Source organism: Anopheles gambiae, chromosome 2, assembly GCF_943734735.2.
Source record: "Anopheles gambiae chromosome 2, idAnoGambNW_F1_1, whole genome shotgun sequence".
NCBI lineage: Eukaryota > Metazoa > Arthropoda > Insecta > Diptera > Culicidae > Anopheles > Anopheles gambiae.
The window spans coordinates 43470683-43485081 of NC_064601.1; the positions used below are offsets into that span (position 1 = coordinate 43470683).

The window sequence follows — 14399 nt, forward strand, 5'->3', positions numbered from 1 at the left end:
AAAACACATCAGTGATATTAGATTTAAAACAAAACTTAACTATTCTAGAGCTAAGATTAAAACAAGTTTAAGAAAAAAAGTGCCTACTAAACTAAACTTAGCACATACAATGAGAAAATAAATAAAATGATGATAAATGATAAATAAAACTGTAGTATAAAAAGTCAACAACCAAAACAACCAAAAGCGAACAGTTAAACGAAACGTATGTAATGTGTCTTGAGTGTCAACAGTAACAGATTGTGTGAGAGGGAATAAATGAATTGACTTTGTAACTAAAAAATAAACTCGTGCCATCATAGGCTAAGTGTTGAGGAAATGAGGATGATTTAGGCGTTTGACTGTTCGTGTAATGGTTAGTTGGGTGGGTTGCATGGTTGACAGTGTTTTGCATGTATAGAATCTTTAGGTGTAGGTATAGGTTTGTCCGTAAGTGGTATGTTGATTCAATCACTAGCTGAAGGATTTACTTATCGTACTAGAAAACGTGTGAAATCTGTTGTTTCGTCATGTTACATTCGTTGTGGTGAAGCAAATGCGACACGAAGATTGATGCACTGGCTTCAACGAGTCATTTTGTTGGTTGGAAATCTTTCGTGAATAACAGAACAAAATGTTTTACCGGTATCGATAACCAGCACCGCTTGCTGGCGCCTAAGTAACGGTAGCATTATTTTACGCCGATTGCTTACGTTTACGTATCTAACCTGTTAGCACGTTCGTTTGCCGTGGCCGTTGCGAGTGATTATGATTGGACAATTGGAGCATCGTTAGAAGGGGGAAGTAGGGAAATAGGTGAGAACATTGTTCTGCGCAGTAGTTTGCTACAGTTGGTTGCTTTTATACATTATAATTGTTGTTTTTTTACATTTTCTTTACATAGCCTAACATTTTTGTATAAGTTTAACAGAGCTGTGCCAAAACGTTGATGTTATTGTACATGTAATCAAAGTGGATGATGTGTTAAGGATAGTTCGTACTTTTTAAAAAGTATTTGAACGATTTTCTTTTATAACGCACAACAGCATGCTGAAACAAGAAAAATGTTACGAAATGTAGAAAAACAAACGTTATTGTAACTGTTGTGTTATTTTCTTAACAAGCAATAGATGGTTTTGGATGAAGTTTTGTGGACATAATCAATAACAACATGTTGAACATTACATTGACCAATCAAGAGCTGTATTCTTAACGTCATTGTCCTTTATGTTTTTTTTTCTGTTACATTTCTTTTATTCTTTTTCACTCCTAGTTTGATTGGATTTCTACCCCTTTCGCTATCAAACATCCTATCTTTACCTTTGGTCATTTTAACAATTCAATTGACTCATATCGTTTCACAACGTTAATAGGAGATACCTGCACCCGGCAGCAATGTGCACTTGCTACCATCCACCATTTCCGACCGGGGACGTCAATAACGATTATTATAGCTTTTCTTATCGTAACAATTTAGTTTCTTGATTTTTCCTTCGTAATGAATCTATCTACACGTATAGATGTGACTTGAGAACGACCATGAGCTACCCTTACTGACAGAGATAACGCATGATTTGCTCGAAAGTAAGAAGGACATTGTGGCTAAAGGAGAACGCGAGCCCTTCCGTCAGAGGGAAGTTTCTTTGCACTTGCTTTTGTCTTTGTGACGGCTGGGAGAGAACAACAGAGAAAAGTGGATAGTTGAGAGAGTTTAGTTCGTTTGTTTGCGAGGAATTCGGTACGGTACGCGCGACTGGTTGCGATCAGCGCACCGTTTGCGGAATGGTTGCTTACAATGCTAGTTATTGTCGTCATCACGAAACATTTACATTTACGTACAACCGGGAGCTAGAGCCGTTAAAGAGCACGAGCCTGGCCGGCAGCGGGTGGCAGATAGCGGACGCTCCTCCTCACCTCCTGCTAACATTCGTATTCGAGCACCACCTCACCACGCTCCTTGCGCGACTGTGACACAATCACCCGATGGGGCCCGTAGCCCAGGTAGCTGTTGGTCGGGCCCGGCGACTTTACTGAAGATGCTGCTGACGCTCCGTTCGGTGGATTGTTTAAGCCTGCAAACGATCGCCTGGTACCGCCGACCGTACCTGGCGTGCTTGGTTCCGCGGGTACGGTGGTTCCCGCCGCCGTCACCGACCGAAAGTGGTGGTCACCGGCGAGCAGCTGATTGCTGCTCAGCTCGTACGGCAGCTGTGCGTGCGGGCGGTAAGCAAGCAGTGCCTTGTGCTCATTGGCCGCCGCACCCTCACTGTCGGATAATGGTTCGTTAGCTGCCCGCCGGTGAGCATCGGGCTGTGTGCGCTGCAGCGGCAGGCCCTTTCGGGCGTGCTTTTTTCGCCCGCTGCTGCCCAGCAACAGTGGCTGCTCGACGGCGTGGCTTCGCCGAATGTCGATGGCAGCATTAACCAGCAGCAGCAGCTCATCGGTGGTAACAACATCGTCTACAAAGCACCCATCACCGCCCACCTTCGTCAGGGTGCGCTTCCCTTCGCCCTGCTCGTCGCTGTCGTTATCGGAATGCTCGTTAGCGAGTGCATTGTTTTGTAAGTCTTCTCCATCGCTTCCGCCCGCCGGCAGTACGTTCCGGTGGCCCGGGTAGAGCCCGCGGTGCAGCAGGCGCATCGTGCGGTCGGTATCGCTGTCCGCCCCCATCAAGGAGCGGGCCCTGGCCGCGTTCTGATAGTGCTCGAGATAATCCTCCTGGTACGTCAAATCAGTGTCAAGCACGGTCGGTACCATCTGGCGGAAGTGCGACCGACTGTTCGATGGTTTCGGCTGCACGCGATAATCGTACCGATCCGTGGCCCGCGGGGAGACGGGCCCGACGGTGGCCGAGCCGGGATGCGGTTTGCGCAGCCGGTGGTTCTTTTCGACGTGCTGAGCTGCCGGCGAGCCGGGCCCGGAGCCAAGGGCGGCCTGGTGGCGCGGGCTGCCGTCGAGGAAATTGTTATAGATTCGATGGCTCGAAGATCCCGCGGGCCCTTCACCGGCACTTAGCGTCACGAACGGATTGGTCGTATTGTTGCTTTGCATCCGGTGCATCCTTGGCTGGTGAAGGGTCTGGGCGGCTGGGCGGTGCTGTTTGGGCGAGCTCTGGTGCTGCTGGCTCTGGGATGCATAGTCTATCCGTGCTGCTACCTCGCCGCCGGATGCCGTCTCTTCGGGCGTGGCAAGCAGCTTGAACTGAGTGCCGTGCAGCGAAGCTTTCCCGGACGTGGAAGCAGCAGCGGGTGCGCCGTTGCCTCCACTCGAGGTTGCACTGTAGACGGAAGCGTAATCGCTACTGCTCAGCGAGCTAGAGGTCGCATTGTTCTTGCCGTAATGCTCCACCATCGCTCCTTCGAGCGTTCGCGCGGAAACGGACCCAACCGGCGCGACACCCGTCCCAGGCCCGCCCGAGAACGACGCAAGCGAATCGAACAGTAGCATTCGAGCATCATCGTCATCATCATCATCTTCATCGTCTTCGTCGTCATCGTCGTCGTCTTCTGGGTGCTGCGTTTCCTCCCCATCGTACGGTTGCTCTTCCTCCCCACCATTTACGCTCCCTCCGTAGCGAGCATCCTCTGCACTGCCAGTGGCGCCATCGAGGCGGAAAAAGTCTCTCATCTTGTTCGCCTTCACGTTCGGTTTGGTCGAGGTACGCGTGGAGGAAAGATTATTGCGCAGGTACTCACTCGAGCTGGAGCTGGTGTTGGTCGCAACCCAGTGCCCGTGGCCCCTTGCCCCTGCCCCGTCCCACACGTCCTCGAGCTGTATCAGATTGGAGGTGGTGCGGCCACGCGGCACCGTCCCAGCCGCCGCCTCCAGCGTACTGTCCGTCGCTTCGGGGTCTTCATCGCCGGTCGCCAGTGCCAGCGCGTCACTATTCGCGCCCAGTCGACCCGCAGCCTGTGCGGCCACTCGCAGCGACGGATCGAGCGTTTTCGAGCAGGACTTTGCGCGCTTGTGGCGCGTGTAGCGTCCCGGCGCCGGTCGCGGCCGGTCCCCGTCCCGGTCGAAGTGCTCGTTCAGGAAGCTGTCCAGGTAGGCGAGATTCTTCGTGAGGTCCAGCTCGGATTTGTAGCTCTTGTAGACGATCTTTTGGCTGAGGTTGGCCGCTTCGTTTTCCTGCCCGTACCGGTGGGTGGCCTTAATTAAATCATCCAGATTGTAGGAGCTGACGAGCTGCTGCGCACCGGGACGGTGGGTGGTGGTGGTAGTATCCCGCGGCTTGCCGCCACTCGCCGAGAGGAGGCGCCATTTTTGGCCGAGCTTGAGGAAATGAGATTTCGCTTTGTTCAAGTACTTACGTTCGCCCCGGGCCGATGCTCCGGGGCGGTGGTGGGATGGGGCCACTGGCTGTGCTGGTAGCGCTAGCTGCCGGTAGCCCGTGGGCTGATGAAAAAGCGCACCCGGTGGGTTGTTGGCCGTGCCTGGCGCCCTGCTGCTTCTAAGCTCGTGTTGTGGCTGCTCGACGCCATACCCACGCTGCTGCTGGTGGTGTTGGTGGCTGGTTTTGTTGGGGAAATGAAGATTTATATTTTTCAGCTGTGGCCCCCGCTCGGGACGCTTGCGACGCGGGGTCCCGATGGTGTGACTGCTGCCCGTGAACAGCGTCGTCAGCTGGAACGGCAATTCGGCGGAATCTTTATTACCCGTCCCGTGGTCCGGCAAGCTGGCGAGTGGCTTGCTTTTACTACCTTTACTGCCGCCGAGCCAACGCTTTTTGCCCAGCGTTCGTTTGCTGGCTCTTTCGCCGGTCGGGTCTCCTTCCAGGGAGGCTGTGTTCGATCGGTCCGGTGGGAAATCAAGCGCACCGGTATCGGACGCTGCTGGCTGGGCGTAGTCTTGCCGTTGGAAGAAGCGCGTCGGCACGGCACACTCGCCCGACTGCCAGTAGTGCTCGCTGGCCGCGTGAGGAAAGCTCGAGCTTAGCTGGTGCTGTTCGTCCGTGAGGCCACTGGCCACTTCCTCTTCGCCCGGTGCCCAGCCGTCCTCGTCCCACTCGCTGCCCGTGGAGGCTGCGTTCGATCGCTTCCGACCGGTCGGTTTCCGGCTGGCCGAACCGAGCGTACGGCTTGCACTGTCCAGGCTGGCCAAACGCTGCCGGTTTGCCGACGGGCGGATGTTTTCGTAATTGTTGCGGCCCGGCTCGCCCAGTGCCGGCTGTTTTCGCGGGCTGGCGTGCTGGGCGGGGGACCGATTGGTGAGCAGTTGCTCGTCCACCCGCCCGCCGGAACCGGAACCGGAATCGTTATCGTACACTTCCGACCGGCATAACTCGTCACTTTCGTGCGGCTCGTTCGCTTCCTCGCCGGCAGGCGTGGCCGGCTCACCATCGGGCGTTAAACTGTTGCTATTGTAATTATGCCCGCTGGGTGGCGGGGTGGCAGCATTCTTGGGTGCCGTTTCCGTTGGATCCGGAACCGGAACCGGTTGCCCCTGTCCGGATGCACGCTGCTGCTGCTGCTGCTCGGTGGGTGATCGGTGGGCTGTTGCATTATCTGCCCGGTCCTCCGTTACCGACCCGGCCCGGCCCGTTCCGGCGAGCTCGTAGATGCCCGTGCTGGAATTTGCTTTAATTAAAATACCCCTCGTGCGCGGGTACCATCCGCGCAGCGATCCGCCCATCGCCGCCCCTTTGCCGGACTGCTGCTGGTGGTGAAGCCGTTTGAAGGGCGCCCCCGGGCCGGTCGTTCCGCTCGGTGGGCCTGCTCCCGTGCTGCTGGTGCTGCTGTTACTAATGCTACTGCTGTTACAACCCACGCCAGCCGCTCCCGACCCGTCCGTCTTGCTATCTACGGTGCCGGTGTTTGTGCTAGCGGTACTATCGTTGCCGCTACTCTCAACCCCGCACGCAGCACCACCACCGCGTTCGCCGGCCGCAATCGAACCGCGGGTCGACATCAGGATCAGTGAGTACGATTTCTTAAAGCTAGTTTTGATTAAAAAGTTACCCCTGTCCAACCGATCCAGCAACCGGTTGAACCGCTCCAAACCATAATCACTCGCTTTGGCCGGCAGACGCGCCCTCGTCTGGTCGGGCCTGCCGTCCGATGCACCGGCACCGGCACCATCAGCAGGCCCGTCTATCACTAACCTAGTGCCGGCGGGCCGCGGCGCACACTGACCTTGGACGCGGTCGTGCGACCGGCCGGCGAGACCAGCGGACGACGGCGACCGCCGACCGGGCGACGAACCCTCCCAGACGCAACGATCGTCCTCCTCGACCGTGGTACCGGTGCGGCTGGCTGCGAAGGCGGCCGGTTCGGACTGGCCCGCGGCCAACGGTTCGGCCCCTTCGCAGCCAGCGCCGTCCTGCAGCGGGCTGCTAGTGCCCCCGGTCGAGGCATCGTCCGTGAGGGATTCCTTCACCGTGCCGCAGTCGGTCTCACTGTTTGGCGTCTGCTAAACTCTTGTCGGTGGCTGCAATATCATCGCAGCCATGCGTACCTTCATTGCTTCCGGCGAGCCGGGCGTTCCGTTCTGGTGCGGATGGTGCGCGGCATGGTGCGGATGGTGATGGTGATGGTGAAAGCCGGTGGGCGTCGTGTAGATCGAGTCGAGCGGCGGTACGCTCGTGCTGTCCGAGCGTGACTTTAGGTCGGCCTTTTCGCTGGAAGTAGAAGAATTGGGAAATAGAAAACTGTCAGAAACATGGCTGGGGCGCGTATACTTGATGTTCAAATCGTATGATGAGATGGTTTTGACTGCACAATGTGCGTCATCCAATCAATTTGGATTAAACATTTAAGTTTTTATCTTAATAAGTTTTATATTTTAGCATTTCTGATGTACTTGTTCCGACTTGGATGAATGGTTTTAAAACACCATACAAATACACTTTCAATGAACTCTTGAACAAAAAAAAAATAATTAATCCTTACGGTCTCTTCACACCCAAACCGAGTCAATTAGCACCGGAATGGACACAGTTAGTGGAAGCATTCAAAACACGTGCCTAGATTGCTCTGTATTTCACTAGGCATCCTACATCATATCAATCCAATATCTCTGTACCGTTCTCTTTCTGTAAATCAGTTTTGCCATTTTTAGTATCCCTCGCCGAGCTATGCTGCCGCACTAAAGTGTGCATCCGGAATCGTCAATCCGCTTTGGGATAAAATTTCATTCAACAAAAAGCAGAGTTTACTTTCTAGAGCCACTCCGACATGGCACTCTCCATGCGGGTATTTATGATGCTAGGCATAGCACCGATGAAATGGATCGTTCACTCTTGGCTGTGTGATCCATAACAGTTCCCTTTCTATCGTTGAGGCATGCCGGACAGGAGAGGTCCTCATTCCACCTACTGATTGCTATGCCTTACCAGCCCCATCAGCAGTTGGGCTCTCACTGTTGGGCTGCTCTTACTTAGCAACACCCTTGCCCGACGGGCATTGTTGCCACTTTCGGGTTCACCGAGATGTCACACAGTGCACGAAACCCATTAAGAGATAAAGTTGTAATCCGAGCGAGAATCTTGATGCAAAAGCAGGGCCGATTGAACGGAATGGGGAGAATGGCAGAAGTTTGCGTTCGGTCGGTTAAGGCTACTAGGTGGCATCTGTGCCGTGCTGTGCCGGGGTTGGGTAAATAGTACCATTCGTCCGTGTCGGGGCGTGATGGTAGCCTACCATACGGTATCACTCGAAGTGAACTACCCCCTTAACGGGACCCTGGTGGAAGATAACGCATCGGGAGTAGAGTAATGCCAGTATCGATGCCTTGTTGTAATTAATTAGAAATTCAAATTACTCTCAATCGAGGAAGTCCACAACCGCACCCCATTGCGTGCCCGTGTAAACTCTGTCAGACTTGTTATTGATATTTCTACTGCCTGCTTTTGCAAATAGTCACAAGGCCCCCCAGCACATCTAACTCTGTGTGGTTTGAGGGAAAATAAAGTTCAGCATTGCAAACAGAGGGAGGAAAAGGGCAAGACAGAGAGACTAAAGGGAGAGCTATAGCTACGGCTTATTGATAAAAGGGCTCAAAGAACTGAAAAACAGCATGAGGGTATGGGTTATACCGGTAGTTTCAAGGATTGTAGCACGTTTTAGTTGAGTGTTAGGGATTAGGGGCACTAATACTGTTAATCCATTGAACGAGCTTCCAAAAACTTTCGATTTGTCACTGTGGGGACTAGTGTTTTTTTAGGCAGAGGACCTTTCGATCGTTACTAATGCGATCTGCCATATTTGTTCGTAGTGTTCGATTGCCGATGTGAACAAATTGCAGCTTGCTGAAAGATGTATTACCCCCGGGATGTTTGTTTGCATGCCTGATGAAACAGACTGGGGTTTAGTAACTTGTTCGAATGCGATTGCTGGCAATTTGTACTTCTATCCAGAGTTTCAATTACAAGTCTAATTTTGATGAATTTGCATTTAAGATACAAATTCACCTCTTCTTTCGTTTTCAGCTTTGATCTTGACAATCTTGATGACGCTTTGCAGTAAATGAGTGTTCTGTTTGATCATTCGGCTCGGTAGTGCGTCAGGCACTGATGGCTGCGATTACATCCCACCATCATCATTATCATAATAATCTCCTACTACGGTTGGTCGTAATCTTACTAAGAGCAAGTCTTTTTTTCCAAAGAATTCCTTTTTATATCTCTTATGATACGTAAGGCATGTGCTTTTATCATATCAATCAACACATTGTACAGCATCTTTGTATCCGGGTTCGGAGCGCCAAAACCCGAATGAAAATATCAGCAGTAGGCAGTACACCGGCTGCCCGGGAGAGAAATGATTGCCAGGCCGTTAAAATCACTCCAAAGGTGCCGGTGGCATCATCATATGCGTCGCTGTTGGTGAGCTGAGTGCCGCTTGTTTATGTATGCGCTATACCTTGCTGCATAGCACTCCAACTCGACGAGGCTACATTTATCGCGCGTTAGGCTTGTAAAAGTTTCTGCTCCACACACACACACACTAAACGCGAGCGCGCGCACGAACGAGAACGAGTGAGTCCGTTAATGTGCGGCAAGTACTCGGGCGAGCACTTGTGAATGCGGCTACATTTTGCCGGTTGATGAAGCCCTTCGTTGTGGATGTGCATGATGCTGCTGATGCTGATGATACTTATGATAAAAATCCTTTCCAGGCACAAGCACACAAATAATGATCGGTGGGGAGTTTTTGCTTCTTCGCATCACGGCTCATCCTTCCGCTTACGCCAGGATGCCGTCAAACGATGCCAATAAAGTGGGGTGTAGTTGCAATGGTGTAAGCATGTTTGTATGGATGCGTACGTACGTGTGATGATCCTTCTCTACCCTTAGACCAGTCCTGAATGTGGTCCCATTTACGCCGTCATAATGCTGCGATTGCATCGAGTAAGTTGCTCATCGTCAGCTCCAACACCCTGGCGCGCTCGTGTGCGGAGATTGACTGTACCACCTCACGCCGGTACTGCTCGCACAGCAGGCAGCGGATGGGGGGAGAGTTTTAGCATTTCGTATCTCATTTCCTTTAGCGTGCCAACTGGCGGTCCGTGCCTCGTATAAACAGCATACTCTGCACGTTGGACGAGCTTTTCCACCGTTGAACCTTTTACCACTCAGATGAAGGTTTTGCATTCATACCTTTTAGCCTGGCTCCTACCCGTGCTACCGCATCCGGTAGTTCTCCGAGCCACATGCAGATCGTCCATCGCAATAGGAAATGGTTTTCCATGACGTGTATGTGTTTGTGTAGGTGTGTTTATTTTTTTTCTTGCTCTTTATTTTAGTTCGTATTCTCTCGAGCCGTTCTTGGTACGGTCTGTTTTTACTTCTTTCCCTTGGGAAAGGATCCCCAAACCGCAGGTTCTCAGCATCGCCGCATCGCCTGCTGGTTGTGATTTGTGCGCTCGAAATGAAAACTTTCATTTTGACACATGACAAACATAAATGCCACATAAAGGGGAAATAAAATCCTTCACCGTCTGCCTGGAATCGCCCCTTTCTCCAAACGTACCGAAGTGTGTGTAAAAAGATTGTTCGGTGTGGTATCCAGCTTCACCGTTGTAGATGTATATTTGTTATGGTTTTTTTTTTGTTATCTACAAACCGACCGACAAGGTGAAGCTGGTTTCTGACTGGTGACACGATTGTACCGATGAGTGTTATGAAGCGATTGTAATTTGCATTTTGGTTATGTGTATGTGGTTGAAATATACACAACACGTCTCCAACGCTAGCACACTGCAATTGTGAGTTGTGCACTATGGCGGTACATAAAATAAAGATATGAGCATGTAGTGTATAGCTACAAAAGCTTTCGTCTATGGTGTTGGATTGGGCGGTTAGATTGTTGTTGCAAGCGTCTGTCGTATCTTGCTTGCATACTGATGATCCGTTTGATCGGAAGATAGATCAATTCAGGTCGTCGTGTTAAATTGATAGAAAGACACCTAGCAATATCTAGCACACGTGCGCCGGTACGGTATGTGATGGTGAAACCTAAATCGGTGTTAACCAGACGCATACACGAAAGCACTGCACAAAGGATCAAAGAGTTTTCTTTATCTGAGTCGGTATTCAGTTGCTGCTAAGGATATATTGTTATCGGCTCAACGGTGAGTTGGAGGTGGATTGTTTAAGAGAAAGATAAAATATCTGAGCATCAAAGCATTTGATCAAAGCTTCACGTGTGTGTGCGAGGATGCTTGCAAACTTTAGAGATTTTTTTCTTTGCAATTATTCTCACGAAACCAATGTACACCACTGTCTATGAAATGATGCGACATTTAGGGTACTTGTAATAAACTCTTACTTCAAACCGTGCGCTTCCCTATTTTCAGTGAAACTGGTTACCGTTCGACTTCAGCGCTGCTAGTCCTGTTGAATTCCGTTTTGTGGGATGATTAATCACTTTCTTGTTTTACGACCCACTCACAGACCGAATGAAACGGTGGGTAGATGGATAGCGCAAGGGAATGATATTTTCTTCCCTTATTTTGCCGGACGTCACGTTTTGGCTTGCCTGGTTCTTGATGCCGGCCGGTATCGAAAATAATTTGTAACCGGACACAACGTAATTAATTTTCGCAAATTAGAGGGATGGTGCGTGTCTTGCCGGCATACGATTGCATCCTGAAAATGGTTGATTGACTCGTTGCTATTACGGTTGCTATATTTACGACAAGCTCTGAAACGGCTACATGAACGCCCAAAAACCATTTTTGTTTGTTGAGACATTGCTTTTATGTTGAGGTTAGATGTTGCAAATGGGAAGCGTTTTGAATGTTTTATTTTTTATTTTTAGTAAAAATGTAAATAGAAGTATTCGTAAAATAGTAAAATGGTTTTCTTAACCACGAGAAAAAACTATTGTCTATCAGCAAAACGACAGAAAAAAAGAACTTCTTATGTGAACAAAAAACGAAGTATTTTTTTTCTAAATTGTGTGTTGAGTAATTTTATTTCGAATTTTGAAATAATTTTACTTATTTGCTTACATTGCCGAAAAAAAGTAGACTGCCCAAAACTGGTACAGTTAACTTCGTTGTATTTTTTTTTTTTTTTTATTCAGGAGTAACGGTCCAAAAAGGCCGTATTGCTTAAGAGTAGAAAATACAAATGTAATTCATGGCGCTACAATCCATATTGGCAGGGAGACATTTCCTTCTCTGAGCCATGGAAGGGCACCTTATCCCGGGTGTACTCGGACGGTTTGGTTTTAATTAATCCAGTCCATGATTTTGCGGTCCTATAAGCGTGGCGAAGGTCTACATCATTCGGGTTTCGAGGTTGTCTATTCCAGTTCAGTGTTCCAAATGGCATTGCGGGGGTCTGTATCGTGTGGATTCCAAGCATTTCGTCGGATCCATCCATCAGAAGCGGTCCGAGTATATTTCCATTTAGTGGCTCAAATGACATTGCGAGGGTCTGTATCGTTGTAGTCCTTTCCTTCAGTGGTCCGAGTGACATGGCGGGGGTCTGTATCGTTCCAGTTATCTAGTAAATCCTTGCAAGAACATCGTTCGAGCAAGGATCTTCTGTCTGCCGTCAATGCCGATTACTCAGCCATACGCATTGCACTCATTCATTCTTACATTCATGCATACATTCATCCATCACAAACATACAAGCGATGTACAACATGTAACACATAGACAAACAAGAGGAAATAACGTAGGATGCAAGATTGCTGTTGCCAACAATGTTGGTTGGTTCACAGACATTTTGCTTAAGGAAAGTCACACAGTTAAGCCGTTCTCTCTACAGAAATCGAATATGGCCTTCAGGTATTCCCAGTCCGATGCCGCTAATATATCCCGAATCAGAATATCAGTACATTTTCCTAGTCTTTCGACCGCGTCCAGCAAAGCAGGTCGAGCAGACTCGTATTCCACGCAGGACCACAAAAGATGATCCATGTCGTGGAATCCAAGCCCGCAGCCACATACCTTGGAGTCGACCAGTCCTATACGCTGGAGATGTGCGCCTAATGCGAAATGATTAGACCTAAGTCTAGACATCATTCGAATGAACGCACGATCGCCAGGGGTGTTATGGAACCAAGGCTTCAAGCTTACACGAGGAGTGATTGTATACAGAAACCTTCCGAGTTCATCCGAGTCCCACAGATTTTGCCAACGTGCCATGCAAAACGCCTGTGGGGCCTGCAAGAACTCATGAGGAAGGATAGGCCTATCAAAGAAAGACCCTTCTGCAGCTCCCCTTTTGGCCAAATGGTCTGCCTGTTCATTTCCTGGTATACCACAATGAGCAGGTAACCATACTAACGATATGCGAAACGACTTTTCAAACAGTGAGCTTAAAACCTTTACAATTTCTTTCACAAAATGGTCTGGGCTCTTAACAGCCTTTACGGATTTTAATGCTTCAATAGCGCTTAAGCTGTCTGAAAAAATTACATATTGATCCGCTGGGCATGCACTTATCAATAATAAGGCATAAAAGATTGCGGCGAGCTCCGCTACATATACTGAGCATGGTTGGCGTAATTTAAAGAATGCTTCGGAGCACGTGTTGTATACACCAAATCCAATGCCCTGCTCTGATGAGGATCCGTCAGTATAAAAATGGTTACTGTTAGCATGGCCATGTTTCTCCACAAATTTGCTGGGAATTGTCATCCAGCGAAGGTTATCGGGGATACCTTTAATTTCCTCCTTCAATGAGGTATCTACACTTAAAATGGAACTGCAGGACTCTGGTAAGCTGGCACTAGTTATACTTTGAGAAGTACTAGGGTGCACCTGTAAGGAAACAAAATCATGATAGACCTTCATGATTTTGCATTTAGAACCTATCTCTTGCAGTGTTTCAAAGTTCTCGATTATCAAGGGATTTGATACTGTAGAGCGGACGAAAAGGCGAAGCGATAGTAGCTCAAAACGTAGCTTTAGCGGCATCACTCCGGACATCACTTCGAGTGACATGTTATGAGTCGACTTCATGCTACCTAGCGCGATTCTAAGACAGCGATACTGAATCCTCTCAAGTCGGATTAAATGCGACTTGGCTGCCCAGTGGAAGCATATGCAACCATACTCCAAGACGGACAGTATCGTAGTCTTATATAGGTTAAGGACGTCTTTGGGGTGTGCACCCCACCAGAGTCCGGTAATCGTTCTGAGAAAATTGATTCTTCTTGTACATTTCTGTACCAGATAGTCAATATGTGTCCTCCATACATTTTTGCTATCAAACCAAACCCCTAAGTATCGAAAAGATCTGGCAATGGATATCTTTTTACCATATAAAAAGATATCGACCTTTGGGTCAACCAAATTCAAGCGTCTATTACTCTCAGTGTTGTAAAAGAAAGAGAATATCAGCATTTCCGTTTTCTCTGGAGAAAACTCGATACCTAGGTTTGTGGCCCACACTTCTAAATTGTTGAGTGTGGTTTGCAAAGGACTTTGAAGGTCGGCGATGTTGTTGCTGGCGACTGATACAACACCGTCGTCCGCCAATTGCCTAAGGCTACAGCCAGGTGCAAGGCAAGTATCTATATCGTTGACATAAAAATTGTACAACAAGGGGCTCAAACAGGACCCTTGTGGTAGTCCATAAAAGCTGACTCTCCGAATTTTCATGAAGCCATTGTCGAAATTCATTGCCTTTTCCGAAAGGAGGTTGAATAAGACGTTATTCAGTCTTGGGGTTAAGCCCGCAGATTCTAACTTTTGACACAGAACATTGACTGATACTGAGTCAAAAGCCCCCTTGATGTCAAGAAATGCAGATGCCATCATTTCTTTACGAGAATGAGCCATCTCGATTTCGGACACAAGCAGCGCCAAGCAATCGTTGGTACCCTTGCCTTTGCGAAAGCCAAATTGGGTACTTGACAAGAGGTCTTTGGATTCAAGCCAATTGTCTAGTCTAAAAAGAATCATTTTCTCAAATAATTTTCGCAGACAAGATAACATTGCTATCGGTCGATATGAGTTAT

At 49.1% G+C, this 14399-nt stretch overlaps 1 protein-coding gene across 3 annotated transcripts in view; it reads right to left on the reverse strand.

The window, feature by feature from the left end:
* LOC1271586 (uncharacterized) overlaps positions 1 to 14399 on the reverse strand; it is a 130217-nt gene that overhangs the window by 31309 nt on the left and 84509 nt on the right. For all 3 annotated transcript variants that reach the window (XM_061649441.1, XM_061649442.1, XM_061649440.1), the window contains exon 12: positions 6433 to 6595. In XM_061649441.1, the coding sequence (XP_061505425.1) occupies positions 6433 to 6595 (163 nt within the window). The remainder of the gene's footprint in view (positions 1 to 6432; positions 6596 to 14399) is intronic.